Genomic DNA, 17214 nt, shown 5'->3' with positions numbered 1-17214 from the left:
GAGTTGTCCAAACCAGTAGTCATTCAAGCCTTGGCTCCCACTCTTGAACATGATGACCCTGATCGCTTCCTCTGCCCAGTACGTGCCCTTAGAGTGTACCTGGATAGAACACGTAGCTTTCGGTCTTCTAAGCGGTCACTGTTTGTCTCGCTTAATCCGAAGTACCAATCGGATATTTCTAGACAAACTTTAGCTCGTTGGCTGACCTTGCTTATCAAACAGGCTTATGTTCATGCTCAAGTGGATGTGGTCCCTGACATCAGGGCACACGAGATTCGGGCTATCGGCTCCTCGTTGGCGCACGTGCGGGGTGCCTCGCTCCAAAGCATAATGGCGGTCGCGTTCTGGAAGACTCCAGCCACGTTTATTAACCACTATATGCGAGACTTTTCCAGTCTCAGGCTTGACCAGTCGTATGGCATTGCCAAAGCAGTGGTTGCCAGCATGGTCACGTCAGTCTAAGGTATTTTTCTTGGGTATATTTTCTTTTACGGTAGTACTGTTCGAAAATTGCCTGGGTATCTTAATCCTTGGATTTAAGTGATTTTGATTAAGGAGTTTAATACTCTACATATCACCCTCACACCACTCTGGTATTCTGTGCAAGAATAGTACTGTCGAGGTAAGTGTTATATTGACTGTAAGGCTTCTTTTTAAGCCTACTGTCTATATGATACTTACCGAGACAGTACTATTAGAGTTTCCCTCCCGCCTCCCCTCTTGATATGTTATGGGCTTTTTGAGGGTCTGCAGCTCATAAAGAAAGAGGACGCGCCACCTACATCCTGTAAGGGGGAAGCACTCGGACAGTGCTTGGGATCCACGGTGGCGCATGGTTATGGGAGATAATTGTACCCACGCAGCGTTTTGTCCAATTTTTTCGGCCTATAATAGATAATGTGCAAGAATAGTACTGTCTCGGTAAGTATCATATAGACAGTAGGCTTAAAAAGAAGCCTTACAATTTGTTTTAAACCAGTACGCAAAGTTTTATGATGCAAAAAAAAAGGTAGGCTGGTCATTGGAACCAGTAAGAGTCCAACTCAGAGTACTGGTTTTGTTGTTTTACCAGCGAAAAAACCCCGGTAGGTCTAAAAATCAACCGGTAGGTCATACCGGCAGCCTTCTTCTTCTGCGTTCGACGGTTGTGTCTAGGGTCGTAGTTCCGCTGCTGTCGTGAACTGGAACGTCGCTTTCAGGTCTTCTGACGTTCCCCAGAGCTTGGTCTCCAGTGTAGCTCCTTCTGGCCAGATCTGGTTCCGCAGCAGGGTAAAGTTTGTGCATGTATTCAATACATGTTCTACTGTCTGGTCGGCCGCCCCACAATCGCACAATGCCGACTCTGCTACGCCGATCCTTTTCAGGTGCGCTTTAAAGCCGCAGTGCCCTGTACGCAGCCGGAAGATGGCAGTCTGCTCTGCACGGCTGAGGCGGTGGATGGGGTCTTGGTCTGGCTTGTAGCCTCCGTTTCTTTCTTTGAATGCTGTCTTCCAGCGATGCTTGATGAGGGTTTTGGTCTCTCGGAAGGACAGGCTGGTTTCTGGTTGTTCCTGTCTTCCTGCATCTTTGGCCAGACCATCCGCCTTCTCATTTCCAGCGATGCCGCAGTGCGCTGGAATCCACTGCAGAACTACGGAGGCTTTCTGGGACAAGTCGTTCAGGGACTTCTTCAGCTCTTCCACGAGGTGTTCTGCCGGGGCTGTGAGGACGTGTAGTGCCGACATGTACAGGCAGTCAGAGAGGAAGACAACCTTGGGTGGGGCTTCCTCAAGAGAGGTGAGGAAGTCTGCAGCTGTATGGAGGGCAACAACTTCTGCTTTGAAGTTGGAGCAGAGAACACCGCATGGTGTGGTCAGTGTCTCTGGGGGTCTTCCTGGCATTTGAATGAAGACGCCACTTCCTCCGTTCTCCATTACCGGCAGCCAATTTTGTTCCGGTATTTTCTCATTTCAACCGGTAAAACACCGGTTAACGCCAATACTGATTATTCAGTCCGTCTTAAAGGTACAGTCCTCCCCGTAAAAACAGTCAACCTTATTATCTCACATCTTTTACATGGGGCAGGGACCTACATGGGGCAGGGACCTACATGGGGCAAGGCCATCCATCCACTTGGACACATACCCAAAATCAACACCCTGACAGCTTCCCGCGCAGAGAGGACATTCCACTTGAATTCCTTTCACGGATTGACGCTAGCGGTGTTGGTTTGTGGTTTGTTTATTTGTTTGCTTAACGCCCAGCCGACCACGAAGGGCCATATCAGGGCGGTGCTGCTTTGACATATAACGTGCGCCACACACAAGACAGAAGTCGCAGCACAGGCTTCATGTCTCACCCAGTCACATTATTCTGACACCGGACCAACCAGTCCTAGTACTAACCCCATAATGCCAGACGCCAGGCGGAACAGCCACTAGATTGCCAATTTTAAAGTCTTAGGTATGACCCGGCCGGGGTTCGAACCCACGACCTCCCGATCACCGGGCGGACGCCTTACCACTAGGCCAACCGTGCCGGTTTGGTTTGTGGTACAGTATGTGTTCAAGTGGAGGTGTGTAAAAGTTGAGCCAGTTCTAAGATAGTGAACTCAATCACATGGGTAGGACTGACAAATGTCATCAATCCTGAAGAATTTTAAGGGGGGGGGGGGGGGGGGGGTCTGGTGGCCCCCAGACGCTGAAGGATTTGTATAATTAACAACCAAAAAAACGTCACCACAGACATTACGAATCCGGATTTCCGGCATATACCGGAAGAATCCCACCCATGGAATCAGGAAGGAATGTACCTTTAGATATGTGTTGGTGTTTAAAAGTGCATGCCTAGTGTGTCGTGCGTATGTGTGAAGCTCAGAGAAACTCTTTTGTGGACTTTGCATGAAGATGGTCGATTAAGTATGCTCTAAGTTGAGTAGAGCTTTTTTTTTATATCGACCGACATATGGATACCAAGGTTTGTGATCAAGAGACGTATCCATTAAAATATGTACATGAAATGCATTTGTAGTTTTGTATGTATGTATCCACATTCAACCATATCATCTGTAAAGCAAAAACTGCACATTGACGGAACGTTCATTATTTTTGTATCTCAGGGATATATTGCTTATTAGTGTGTAAATTAACAAAGAAAATGTACAGATATGTACAGTTCTGATATTGAGAATGTATATTGTTTTAAATGTATTACCAGTACAAATACAGAATACTTGTACAGTGTACTTGTGTGCAAATATGTTTTAAATGTATAGAGGTATATTTATTCTGAGAGATTGAGAGAGAAAACAGATAAAGAGAGAGGGAGAGAATGAATGTGTGTGTGTGTTTATGCAAGAGAGACAGAGAGAGAGAGAGAAGAAATTGAAGCACAACAAACTGTATTCAGCTCAGGTCTCAGAATTACAGTTACCATCTTGAGAAACAAAATGCGTTTGCCTCTTTTGTGTTAATTATTTTTAACTTTCCAGGAGTGAAATGAGATGCACATACATCCTTGCATAAGTGAGAGTATGAGTGTCTGTGTCCATGTGAATGCATGCATGCGAGTCTTCAAGAACACAAATTTTGCGTTCTACGTGAATTAAATTTTCACACAAATCAGCAGAGAATGAAGCAAAAGGTAGGTCATCCTGTTTATTGCATTTTCATCTCAGATCTGTTTCTTTCTCACTTCACACATAACATGCATTCCCACTTACACAATGACCTATCCTGCAACATCAAGCCTTTGGGCTTTACTTCAACATAATTCCTCAGTAATCTGTTATATTTGCACACACAAATGCAGCCACCACAATCAATGCACCCGGTTTCATGGCCTCACCATTATCTGCAATCTTCATCTTACAAAGAGAAGAACATAATTTTCAGTTCACATAATGTCACAAATCCAAATGAAAATGTCCATTGCAGAATAATGTTCAAATTTTCATCTTTGCTGAATATCCAAATGTACGCACAGCTTGAGGAATTACTTCAGAGGTACATCTATATATTTTCAACCGTTACAACAGCCTCCAAAGGCAAAGTATGGCTGCCTATATTGGGGTGTGATGCAAAATGGCTGTACACATAGTCTTCCCATTTAAATAAGAGTCAGCATCTCTGTAACTTCTCTGTACAAAGTGTTGAGTGAGTGTTGAACAGGGGTACACTTTACAGCAACTGCTGCAGCGTATCGCTCATGTGGGTGCATGCATCAACGGTTGCTGAAATCACCATAACAACAACAGTCTGCCAATCACGATGAAACTAGAACACTCTCCATATTCAACAGCTGCAATGTGTCACTGATGTGGGTGCGTTCATCAATGGTTGCTAAAATCACCATGACAACTACACTCTACCAATCAGGATGAACCTAGAACACTCCATATTCAACAGCTGCAATGTGTCACTGATGTGGGTGCGTTCATCAATGGTTGCTAAAATCACCATGACAACTACACTCTACCCATCAGGATGAACCTAGAACACTCTCCATATTCAATAGCTGCAATGTGTCACTGATGTGGGTGGATGCATCAATGGTTGTTGAGACGCTGATGTCGAATGCTCTCTGCAGCAGCATAGGAGCCTCATCTGAAAAATATAATGTGAAAGGTATAGCAGTTAGTGCTAAAAAGGGCCCTACTGAATGCAAGAAATAAATGATTAATCTAAAACAAGCAACTATCCAACAAACACATAATAATACAACACAGAGCCTTTTTGGTAAAGACAGATTGTTTATTTTGGTAAAAGGGCAAAAACATAAACGGCAAAACTGTTAGATACCACCTCAGTACAAACACTAAATCACACCGCAAGACTTAAAATAACAAGAGGCGAAGCCATCAAGGCTCACGTAAGAAATCGACAAACAGTAACACAAACTCAATCACTCCGTCACACACACACACACACACACACACACACACAGAAAGAGCATAGGTGAAACTGTGCAAGAAAGCGAGACACTAGATCTAGATCTGTCTGTCTGCATGTAGCCTACTTACAGGGACACGACTGCCAACTAGTCTCGGCTCGCTCAAAATAATAATGACCGAGACTTTCAGTACTTCTTTCGCGTGACGTCTAACCCTCTTACGTCATAATGTGACGTCAATGTAATGTGACGTCTTCAAATGTTAGAGTTTCTACCACAGACATACACACGCACGCACGCACGCACACACATACGCACATACGCATGCACGCACAGACAGACAAAGTTATGATCGCATAGGCTACACTTACGTGAGCCAAAAATATCTAGAAAAAGAGACAGAATAGACAGGCAAGTAAATGCAAGAAAGGCAAACAGAGGGATGGACTGGAAACTTCTTCCTTTTCTTGTTCTGCCTTCATGGGCTGAAACTCCCATGTACACTTGTGTGCTTGAGGATTTTTACGTGTATGACCGTTTCACCCCACCATTTAAACAGCCATACGCCACTTTCGGAGGAGACTGGACTGGAAACAAAGAGGCAGAGATGTAAACTAAAATGAACCTTCAAAAGTCCAAAATAGTGTGAAAAGATGAAAGCAGAACACATCAGAAAACAACAACACTACCAGTAGCAAAGAGCATCAACCCTGAGCACCCACCTTGACAGAAGACGGTGAACTCCGACAGGTGTTTGAGGGCGGTGATAACCACGTCGGGGTTGTCATGCTGCAGACAGTGCAGGTAGCTGGCCAGAAACTCACCCGCCTTCCTGTCATCACAATCATAAAAATAATACATCAAATTTCTAAAGCGCATATATCCAGGGTTAAACCCTGCCAAGAACACTGTACAATCCATGGGGGGGGGGGGGGGGGGGGGGGGGGGACATAACATTATTTACAGTGCATTCACAAACATATCCATTAATACAGTGGAACCCCCCTTGAAGCGCATACATCTAGGCTTAAATCCTGCTCAGGGTGCTGTACAATCAATCGGGGGGGGGGGGGGGGGGGGGGGGGGCGCGGGAACATAACATTATTTACAGAGCATTCACACGCATATCAATTTATAATTAGTGACACAACCGTCAAACGCTGAAGAATATCAATTAATAACAGATTGCACTTTAATATATTAAAATACACACACACACACACACATAGACGGTCAGTCAGTATTTTATTCTTTTCCATACTTCAAAACGTCACTACAAAGCAAAGAGTGTGGCACTGACCTGGGCATGTAGTGGATGTAACGCATGACGAGCGTGAACACAGTGTGTCGACAATCATCGTTCACGTGAGACATCAGCCGCTTCAGTTCACTCTGTACACACACAGCAAATTCATCAACACTAACACCTTTATTTGCATGAGTGGCCTAATCGTCATCATCATCACCTGAATTTCTCTTTTTCAAACAATAAAGTTTTCTATGTCAATTTCCATCATCATCTTCTTCTTCTTCTTCGTTCATGGGTTAAAACTCCCACGGTTTATAAGTGTATGACCATTTTTACCCTGCCATTTAGGCAGCCATACGCCGCTTTCGGGGGATGCATGCTTAGTATTTTCGTGTTTTAATAACCCACTGAAGGATCTTTTCTGTGCGCACTTGCTCTCGTGCTTGCGTGTACACATGAAGGGGGCTAGTTGACATGGGAGATCTGACAATTTTCCACCCTTAACCCACCAGGCACGGCTGGGATTCCAACCTGTGACCTTCCACTTGGGAGGTCGTCGTCTTATGCACTGGGCCATAATTATTGTGAAAACATTACTGTGCTAAGGTGTCGGAGTGCAGACAGTAGTGTATGAAGCACAAAATGCATGCGTTCCTAGGCTTCAGATATTGCCAGACATTCAAATGGTCAAAAGGACAGGCAGCCAACACTGACCTCAAAATGCTCAAGGAAAATAGGCAGCCACCACTGACCTCAAAATGTTCAAGGATGGAAACCCTTCGCTTGGACGTTTCATCCAGATCTCTCAGCACTCCGTACAGGTCTGCACAAAAATCATGGGATAACTTCTGCATGTCTTCTTTACAAACAGTCATTACAAACATTTCTTTAGTTTTTTTTCTGGCACATTGCCTCTCTAAGAAATACAGAAATGAGCCTACAATCAAACACACACAAACGAACAGTATCCACAATCCAAGGTACAAACACAAATTTCTGCAAATTTCTGCAAAACTAGAGATATGCATGCACGCAGGGAGACATCAAACACACCTTTTTTCATTACCCCCCCCCCCCCCCCATTCTTCCCCACTGTCTCCACCTATAACCATTCGACAAGTCTAACAGACGTTTATCTCTCACAACCCATGACATCCAAATTCAAACCACATGACATTCAAGTTCAAACCACGTGACATTCAAATTCAAACCACGTGACATTCAAATTCAAACCACATGACATTCAAATTCAAACCACATGACATTCAAATTCAAACCACGTGACATTCAAATTCAAACCACATCACAGCCTTTCACCTTCGGAAGACGCTCCTGCCTTCATGCGATTGAGGAAGGGTTCCAGCTGAGAGTACGACAGGCCGCCTCCCTGTGTCTTGATCGTGACGCTGCCAGGTTCCGGCACCTCACTGCCGCTGATGTCAGTGCTGTCGCTCTGGTTCTGCCGTGGAAGAGTCAGGCCTGTCAGCAGAGACTTAAGCTCTGCCATGTCGGGGTAAACCAGTGACAGATCACTGTGACAGAGAGAGAAAGAGTGTTGGTTGGATGTTTCCAAAAGACACGTGTTGGCTTCCAACTTCTCTGTTCTAATAGCTGTGCAGAAGAACTGCTACCTGATCTTTTCTATCACACTTAAAGGCATATGTACGCGCTCCCATGTTTACAAAGTGTAGTTTGCCCATAATCGATGTCAAACGCACCATAAGACCATATAATGATGATATGTCACCATGCGCGGACCATAATACATGCATTACAGCTTGTTCTAGCCTCTGAAAAAGTGAGGATGTCAACAAAGCCGCGGTGTTAGCTCCCTTGCATCAACGTTACATGTGTTGCCAAATCGAAAATTTTTAATTAAATTTTGATTTAATATAATATACTTACCCAATTCTTATGAATGCATTGACTTTAGTCCCACATGCTAGATGTCGAAAAACCTCTCAAATTACCTGCCCTTAGTAGGGTGGTAACCAAGCTAAAAGCGACGCCATAGCCGTTGCTATGGCCTGACCTTGCTCGGTTACCCATAACACCCTGCGCACCACGTGAGCGCCAGCATCCGTAATAATCATTCGAGACTATTAGTCAAACAAACCCCCAAGGACATAATCCAGCGGGGACGGATGGGAGGGTATTAACTATAAGAATTGGGTAAGTATATTATATTAAATCAAAATTTAATTAAAAATTTTCGATTTAATCACATATTCTTACTCCAATTCTTATGAATGCAGATTCCTCCTAAAGGTGGAGGGAACCTACTTATGTCCTTGTAAGAACCTGCCCTGCAGCCACTAAAACCAGCAAAGAACTGGAGCCGTCTAGCCGCGTGCAGGAGAAATCCCAAAGATAGAAACCGATGAACACATCATCTGACCTCCAGTAAGCCGTTTGCAAAGCTTCGCCTAGGCGACCAGAACGCAACACGGCAATAAATGCAGCAGAGCCCCTAGAGAGAGACAAATAAAAGATGTCTCTTTCGCTCCATTGTAAAGACATAAGAACCTGAGCTAAAGCTCGTGGTTCCCAAAAGACAGTAACGTCAAAAAAGGGATTAAAAAAAAAAAGTCTAACCAGACAGTTAGAAAATCCGAATCTCCCGGAGCGAAAATCCTCCCAAGAGGAGGGAATCAAACACCAGAGGATATTGACCAGGTTTCTGAAACCCCAAAACCTGGCCAAAAACCGTGAACAAACGGCACCAAAAGCCCTAAGGCTACATCCTCTGGCCAACCCCAAAAACGCATGCGCCTCACTGCCCTATAGGGCTGAGGCCCAGAGTAAGTAGAACAAAGTCCCACGCGCTAACCAAGGGGGAGCCTCTAAACCTCATAAAACAAGGTCCTTGATCATGCCCACAAGAGGGCCATGAGCCACAGAAGAGAGGCCTATTTGTTTCAAAACAGCTGAGATAGCCGAGACGCCGGAACCTCAAAGAAGAGGCCCAGCTGCCCAAAGCCAAAACTGAAACAGAGGTGAAAAACCACCTGGCTTGAGAGAGGGGCGCTAAGGAGTTGCACCCCCGCTCTAAATCCCCAATCGGCCAAAGAGGCCAAACAAGGAGCATACACAGATAAAGTGGAGGAAATATATGCTTCGTGCCCAAAAAACAGAGTAAGAACCCATGATCTAAAACACAAACAGCACGCCTCCAGACCCGTAATCAGATGGGCCAACCCCTGAGCAAGCCCTGAGAGGACCTGCTGAGCGAGTCGGCCCGATCGCAGAGCTGGCCGGGGAGAAATTCCCCTGAGAAAATGATTTAGTGTGAAAACCCAATCAGAATCCCTTATACTCTGTCTGACAGGGAGTGAGAACTTGCTCACCCCAGCTAGTTCACATAAGAAGCAACAGACGAATTGCCCGAATGCAACAGGACATGCCTGTAAATAGCCAAAAAGGAAAGGCTAGCAGACTAAGAGCTACTGCTCCTAACCTCAGGCAAAAGAGAAGCCCAAGGATTCACGTCTACATCACAGCCTCAAGACTGCAATCACCATTGCAGGCCCCATCTAGACGAAAACGCATCCAAAAAGCGGTCTAAGTCCAGGGGGAAACAAAGCTAGGGAAAAAAGTCCCCTGAGCGATCCAAAAGGATTCCAGCCACCTTCCCGCGTGGAGGAACCCACTCTGGAGGAGGACCCTCATGTCCCAGACCTGTGAGGCCGAACCCCCCAAAAAACTTGAGGAAAGACTAGAGGGCCAGCAAAGCTATCGATACCGTCCGACCAAAGATCGGGTCTAAAGACCCCGCAGAGGCCTGCTCTCGTGCCAGTCTGGCAGTGAAAAGCGCTAAAAGCCTCCCTATTCTCTCTTGTGTGAAGAATAAACCTTCCAAGAGACAAAGTCGAACAGCATGCCCAGGTAAAAAACCTGGGATAAGGACAGCTCGGAATTTTGCCTGGTTACTGAGAGCACCAGGCAAAAAGCCTGGTTCAACACCAAAAGGAAGTGCAGCTGACAAGCTGATTGACCTTGAAAAAGCTCAACCAGCCCCCGAGATAGTCCAGAGACCAACACCCCCAGAAACCGAGCCCTTTCCTGTGTGCAGAAACGCAGAAGGAAAGCTCATGTGAGAGCACCGAGGAAAATCTCAGCCAAAGCTGAAAGCTCTAGCCCATGCCGACCCACCTCCCGCAGAGAGGGAGGCGACACTGAACCAAAACACCCCTTTGCAACCGGGAGCGCATAAATGCGCTGCCAGAGGTCCACGAAGGAAGGGAAAGATTCCAGCTATTGAGTAGGTCTTAACAACCCCCGAAAAAGCCTGACCCTTGCTTCCTCCAACCAGCATGAAATCAAACCCCTTGTAGAGGAAGGAGATCACACCAAGCAAAAACAGTGTGGGCCTAAAACGTCACCGAGAAACTTCTCCGCTCAGTGACTACCCTAGCCCAAGCTGCCAGCAGCCTGGCTAAAGCCTTAACCAAGGCATCCTCCCTAACCCAAAAGAGCGTTCAGGGAGGAAAAGATTGCCTATAAGAAAGCACAGAAGAGAGTCTCAGCCAAAGCAGAAAACTCCAAACCATGCCATCCTAGCTCCTCCAGAGAGGAGAGGGAGGAGTAACATCATGAAAACTCCATGTTCCCTGTGGTCTGTAAACGAAGCCAGAAACTAGCCCCTGGCAATAAAAAGTGCAGATCAGACCCTGAGCCTGAAAATTCCCTGCTATCTTCTTCCGCACTAAAAGTGAGGACGAAGCAGCCTGAAACCCCGAAGCCAGCAGTCCCCTGCGTATAAAGCAGCGGGAAAGGTGTAGGCTGAAGACCACTATCCTAAGGTGCGGAACAAGCCAAAAGTGTGGCATGAGGTAGGCAATCCCCGGAGACTCAGCAAATGAAACAAATTGCGAGAAAGCCTGTGAAAACCCAAAGCCATCCCGGAAGAGGAAGGAAGAGAGACACCCCCAACCTATCCGGGACAAAGTAAACTGCAAAGGCAGCCGCTCTATGTATGGGAAGCCTACAACCAGTAGGCTACCCTATACACTACCCCTCCTCCAACAAGGAGTCCGAACCTAACCACCAGTTGTGTAAAACACAAAAGGAGGGGAGACCGGGGAGGTCGCGCACTAAATACTCCTGCCGATAACACCGCCAAGAGTGTGGATGAAAAGCGTGATCAGTCTCTGACTGCCAACCCAACACCGCTCACCTAAACAAGAGGTGGGGGGAAGAGGGGTTGGTAACTGGCACAGATCTCTGCCGAGAAGGAGATAGAGTGGAGAAACAAGACAAAGCCGGGCCCGGCGCATCTTACCCCACCCGCTGTGCGAGAGAAGCAACCCAGTGCTAAGAACCAGACTACCTGGTTTGAACCACAACTCACCCCAAGTGGGGAGGGGGGTGGTCCAGCACAGCCGCAACCCCTAGAGGGGGTAAGGACTGAAACAGAGAAACGGCCGTAAACGGCCGATCCTCGCTCGTCCACCTGCCAAAGTCAAGTAGCCCTATCACTCACCCACCCCTAGGAGGGGGGGGGGGGGGGTGACCTATGCTGGCTAAGGACAATGACCACTGGCCAGGTGATACTATAGCCGAGTCCCCGCAGACCATTGTGAATACAAAGAATGGGAGACTGGAGAGAAAGAGTATATTCTGTCTCCGCCTGTCCCAGGTAGACAGCCGGCACAGCCCGTGCAGAGAACAAAACGGAGCAAAGCTCATTGTTCCCTGACCACTGTGCGAGACACCCTGTCGAGAACAAAAGAGAGTCAAGCTCATTGTTCCGCGACCGCTACCCGTGACGAGCGCGGGCAGCTAACACAGCCACCTGTCCCAAATGGAGCAGAGAAGGAGTATGTAACGTAGCCTGGAAAGCCGTACATAGCACCCCCGCTGTGTAGAAAGGCCTCGATAGATGAGGAGAACGATTGTCAGGCCAGGCCATAGAGGCACAGACTGTGAAGACAGTCTAACAGCGCCCACCCCGTCCAACCCAGAGGGAGGGAAAGGGTGGACCCGCGACAAACGCGGGCAGCTAACACAGCCACCTGTCCCAAAAGGAGCAGAGAAGGAGTATGTAACGTAGCCTGGAAAGCCGTACATAGCACCCCCGCTGTGTAGAAAGGCCTGAGCCACCCCATGCCCCAGATGGGGAGGGGGGTGGCTCGTCACAGCAGTAAGAGCGACGGAGAGAGACGAACCGAGCAACGGCCGACCCCCCTCCGTCCACCTGCTGTAGTCCTATAGCCCACCGCCCGCCCACCCCGATAGGGGAGGCGAACGATTGTCGGGCCAGGACAATAGAGGTACAGACTGAGAAGACAGTCCAACAGCGCCCACCCCGTCCAACCCAGAGGGAGGGAAAGGGTGGAACGCTACTCCAGCCCCCACCCGATCCTGCCCGGTGGGCGGGAAAGAGTGAGCCACTGATACCTCCCCCCCCACCCTGCCCCAAACGGAGCAGAGAAGGGGTATGTAACGTCGCCTGGAAAGCCGCCACCCGAACGCGACCGGGGGGCGGGAAAGGGTGGGAAGCTAACACGGCCCCCTGCCCGCAAAGGGCAGAGTGGGACAAGCCCTGGCCGTGACTTACCGTGCCCCCCCACTCCCCCTTCCTCACGGTAAGGGGGCTGCATGACCGACCCAGCAGTGCTGTTTTAAAGCAAGCCGAGCGGCCAAGGCAGGCGGGGAGCTGGCCCCCTCTCCTAAAGGAGAGAGTGCTCGCGAACAACCCAGTCTACCAGTGGCAGAAAGGACTGAACCGAACTGGCCGTTTGCACCAGGCGACGGTGCGACGCAGGAGCGCCCCCCCTATCCCCCCCCCCATTGGCGGGGGGCTGCGTAACACACTGTGAAGTACCGGCGGTAATCAGAGTGGTTAAACGCAGGCAGGGAGCAGGCCCCCCCTCTGAAAGGAAGGGGTGCTCGAGAACAGCCCAGAGCCACCAGAGGCAAAAAACGGGCTGAACCGAACAGGCCATTTGCACTTGACCACAGTGCGAAGCTGACGAACGGGAGGGCGGGAACCGCCGATCGCGCCTGAAACAGCTGAAAACACAGACCAAAACATCGTTAAGTCCCCCCAAAAGGAGGACATTGACTGATTCCTCTTACTCAGAGAAAGGGGAAAGAATAGCCACACGGCCACCCCCCCCCCATCAGTCGCACCGACGACGATCCAACAAAAAGTCTATAAGGAGCCTAAAGGCTGATTAACCCCAACAGGGGAAGCGAGCTGTGAAAGAACTGAACCCACCCTCGGAGGGATAGGAACATAAAAAGAAGTGCTGTTTGACGGATCTACGACCCGCATAATAGGCAAATCAAAGTTCTTAGGCTACTCTTAGGTATAGTTTTCTAAACCAGGCTAAGAGCCTTGTCACCTTCCAGTCTCGCGCCAAGATTAGCTTTGTTGTCGGCCATTTTAAGACCGGCGAAAAACAGTCACCCAGAACAAAAAACTTCTGCGTGCGTGTTCAACACAAAGCTATCAACATTTATACCAAACATACACAGGAAAGATCTCACCAAAAGGTAGACGGACAGGTAGACCCCCAAGAACCGGCTAGTCTCAAGGACGAGCAGGCATGTGAAGGCCAAAAGTGAGAGCGAAATTCGGACACGTCCATCGTGTGTTGTCGAAAGTCGAGAATGATTATTACGGATGCTGGCGCTCACGTGGTGCGCAGGGTGTTATGGGTAACCGAGCAAGGTCAGGCCATAGCAACGGCTATGGCGTCGCTTTTAGCTTGGTTACCACCCTACTAAGGGCAGGTAATTTGAGAGGTTTTTCGACATCTAGCATGTGGGACTAAAGTCAATGCATTCATAAGAATTGGAGTAAGAATATGTGATTAAATCTATAAATAGGACGATCCAGATCAAAATGAAAATTAACATATCTCAACATTGAAGGGGTCCTAGACCACAATATTTTGCAGGGAACTTAATTTAGCATGTCTCCAGCTGTTGGTAAAGCAATTAGCGTGTATAGTCATCGAGTACAGATGCCTTTAACTTGTGAAACACATGTTTTTTTGCTTCTGAGGTACCTTCTCTCTTTCACACATACACAGATATACATCACACATGTACATCATACACGCGCGCGCACACACACACACACACACACACACACACACACACACACACACACACACACACACACACACACACACACACACACACACACACACACACACACACACACACCCACATCTGACACTCTCTAAACAAAACAAAAACCCAGGTCATCAGCAATACCAATTTCCACGAGCAAACAAACAAAACCAAAGCACTAGCTAGTTGTATATAAGTGTGGGTGTAGATTATTAGAAATCAAAGTGAACATTATATTATGGAAGATCTAGAAAGATGCATTTATATATTGATGGTCTTTTATTGATTTTGTTTTTCTTTCATCCTTATTTGATTCAACGCCCCACAATGATATGCTCGGCAAAAATACACACCAACACAAACATTGAAACAAAAGCAAAGCACTAACGTGAGTGTGTGGACGAACTGCTGCAGCAAGGCGCTGGCTCGCTGGGAGTCGTACGTCACAAAGTTCTGCAGGAATGACATGAACTTGGCCACCAGGCTGCCCAGCAGACGCACCTCCTTTCCATGTGACTGAAAACCCTTCATCGTGAAAACATACTGTATATCTTGCCTCTAACACTGCCTCATATAGTGCACACTTGATTACCTTTCTGTGCGACTGAAAATACTTCATCGTGAAAACACACTGTACATCTTGCATCTAACACTTGGTCTTAAAGTGCATACTGCTGCTGCTGCGTTCGTGGGCTGAAACTCCCATGTACACTCGTGTTTTTTGCACGAGTGGAATTTTACGTGTATGACCGTTTTTTTACCCCGCCATTTAGGCAGCCATACGCCGCTTTCGGAGGAAGCATGCTGGGTATTTTCGTGTTTCTATAACCCACCGAACTCTGACATGGATTACAGGATCTTTTTCGTGCGCACTTGGTCTTGTGCTTGCGTGTACACACGGGGGGTGTTCGGACACCGAGGAGAGTCTGCACACAAAGTTGACTCTGAGAAATAAATCTCTCGCCGAACGTGGGGACGAACTCACGCTGACAGCGGCCAACTGGATACAAATCCAGCGCGCTACCGACTGAGCTACATCCCCGCCCAAAGTGCACACTTAAAAGCACACTTCTTCTTGTGAAAACAGTTGGACCCACCGTCTCGGACTCAACCAAGCCTTCACATGGGATAAGATCATTCCTCCACTTGGTCACACGCCAAAACTCAACACTCTTCCTGCTTGCTGTGGTGAGTTGGAATCGTTCAATTGATTAATTTCTCCACCAGCCACATTACTCTCATGGAAAAGAAAGCTTTTTGAAACCAAACACAAGACAAAACAGACAGGCAAAATACCTTGAAGAGAGCAAAGTAGGCCTGCAGAATGCTGGCAAGCGAGGTGTGCTGTTGATGAAAGATGTTATATAAAAAAATACCTTGAAGAGAGTAACGTATGCCTGTAGGATGCTGGCGAGTGAGGTGTGCTGTCGGTCAAAGACGTTATATAAAAATACCTTGAACGGAGTGGATCGGCCTGCAGAATGCTGGCAAGTGAGGTGTGCTGTCGGTGAAAGAAGTTATGTAAAAAATACCTTGGAGAGAGTAAAGTAGGCCTGCAGGATGCTGGCGAGTGAGGTGTACTGTCGGTAAAAGAAGTTATATAAAAAATACCTTGAAGAGAGTAAAGTAGGTCTGCAGAATGCTGGCGAGTGAGGTATACTGTCGGTAAAAGAAGTTATGTAAAAAATACCTTGAAGAGAGTAAAGTAGGCCTGCAGGATGCTGGCAAGCGAGGTGTGCTGTCGGTGAAAGATGTTATGTAAAAATACCTTGAAGAGAGTAAAGTAGGTCTGCAGAATGCTGGCGAGTGAGGTATGCTGTCGGTGAAAGATGTGAGGCTGCAGCAGTTCCAGCAGCCCCAGGATCTGTGTGAACATCAACAGCAGGTTGCGATGTCGCATCTCTCCCATGGTCAGCTGTGTGCGTCCACCCAGCACTGCTGCCAGGAGGGGGAGTTGTCTGAATGGGTCAAAAGCAAACATTCCATTTACTTTATTTTTCTTTGGTTTTAACATGATTTTCTTCAAATAAAATATCATACAAAAGATAAACTTGGGACCACTCAACAAGTTTTGCTCAAATTTAACGTGGTTATGTATAATTATATCTACACAGAAAATGTCTTGTACAGGTACTGTCAAGGTCAAAATAATGCTAATACCTTTTCAGTTTCACAACAAAATCAGATCAAAATAAAACAAGTCGCGTAAGGCGAAAATACAATATTTAGTCAAGTAGCTGTCGAACTCACAGAATGAAACTGAACGCAATGCAACGCAGCAAGACCGTATACTCGTAGTCCACCGCTCACGGCATAGGCAGTGAAATTGACAAGAAGAGCGGGGTAGTAGTTGCGCTAAGAAGGATAGCACGCTTTTCTGTACCTCTCTTTGTTTTATCTTTCTGAGCGTGTTTTTAATCCAAACATATCATATCTATATGTTTTTGGAATCAGGAACCGACAAGGAATAAGATGAAAGTGTTTTTAAATTGATTTGGACAATTTAATTTTGATAATAATTTTTATATATTTAATTTTCAGAGCTTGTTTTTAATCCGAATATAACATATTTATATGTTTTTGGAATCAGCAAATGATGGAGAATAAGATAAACGTAAATTTGGATCGTTTTATAAATTTTTATTTTTTTTTACAATTTTCAGATTTTTAATGACCAAAGTCATTAATTAATTTTTAAGCCACCAAGCTGAAATGCAATACCGAAGTCCGGGCTTTGTCGAAGATTACTTGACCAAAATTTCAACCAATTTGGTTGAAAAATGAGGGCGTGACAGTGCCGCCTCAACTTTCACGAAAAGCCGGATATGACGTCATCAAAGACATTTATCAAAAAAATGAAAAAAACGTTCGGGGATTTCATACCCAGGAACTCTCATGTCAAATTTCATAAAGATCGGTCCAGTAGTTTAGTCTGAATCGCTCTACACACACACACAGACACACAGACACACACGCACACACGCACATACACCACGACCCTCGTTTCGATT

General features: G+C 46.8%; 2 protein-coding genes across 3 annotated transcripts in view; both read right to left on the bottom strand.

The window, feature by feature from the left end:
- Positions 1–1151: 1151 nt before the first annotated feature.
- Positions 1152–1913, bottom strand: LOC138954568 (uncharacterized). Its single transcript, XM_070326382.1, has one exon. It carries the CDS (start codon positions 1911–1913, stop codon positions 1152–1154), a length of 762 nt encoding a protein of 253 aa, XP_070182483.1.
- Positions 1914–3621: 1708 nt separating this feature from the next.
- The window catches only part of LOC138959977 (integrator complex subunit 1-like), a 95921-nt gene continuing 82328 nt past the window's right edge, over positions 3622–17214 (bottom strand). For both annotated transcript variants that reach the window (XM_070331693.1, XM_070331694.1), the window contains exons 40-46: positions 15972–16161; positions 14592–14719; positions 7436–7650; positions 6871–6941; positions 6170–6261; positions 5592–5701; positions 3622–4583 (exon numbers count right to left, since the gene is read on the bottom strand). In XM_070331693.1, the coding sequence (XP_070187794.1) occupies positions 4459–4583; positions 5592–5701; positions 6170–6261; positions 6871–6941; positions 7436–7650; positions 14592–14719; positions 15972–16161 (931 nt within the window). In that variant the 3' untranslated portion in view covers positions 3622–4458. The remainder of the gene's footprint in view (positions 4584–5591; positions 5702–6169; positions 6262–6870; positions 6942–7435; positions 7651–14591; positions 14720–15971; positions 16162–17214) is intronic.

Source organism: Littorina saxatilis, linkage group LG2, assembly GCF_037325665.1.
Source record: "Littorina saxatilis isolate snail1 linkage group LG2, US_GU_Lsax_2.0, whole genome shotgun sequence".
Taxonomy (NCBI): Eukaryota; Metazoa; Mollusca; class Gastropoda; order Littorinimorpha; family Littorinidae; genus Littorina; species Littorina saxatilis.
This window is presented reverse-complemented; position numbering and strand designations above follow the sequence as displayed.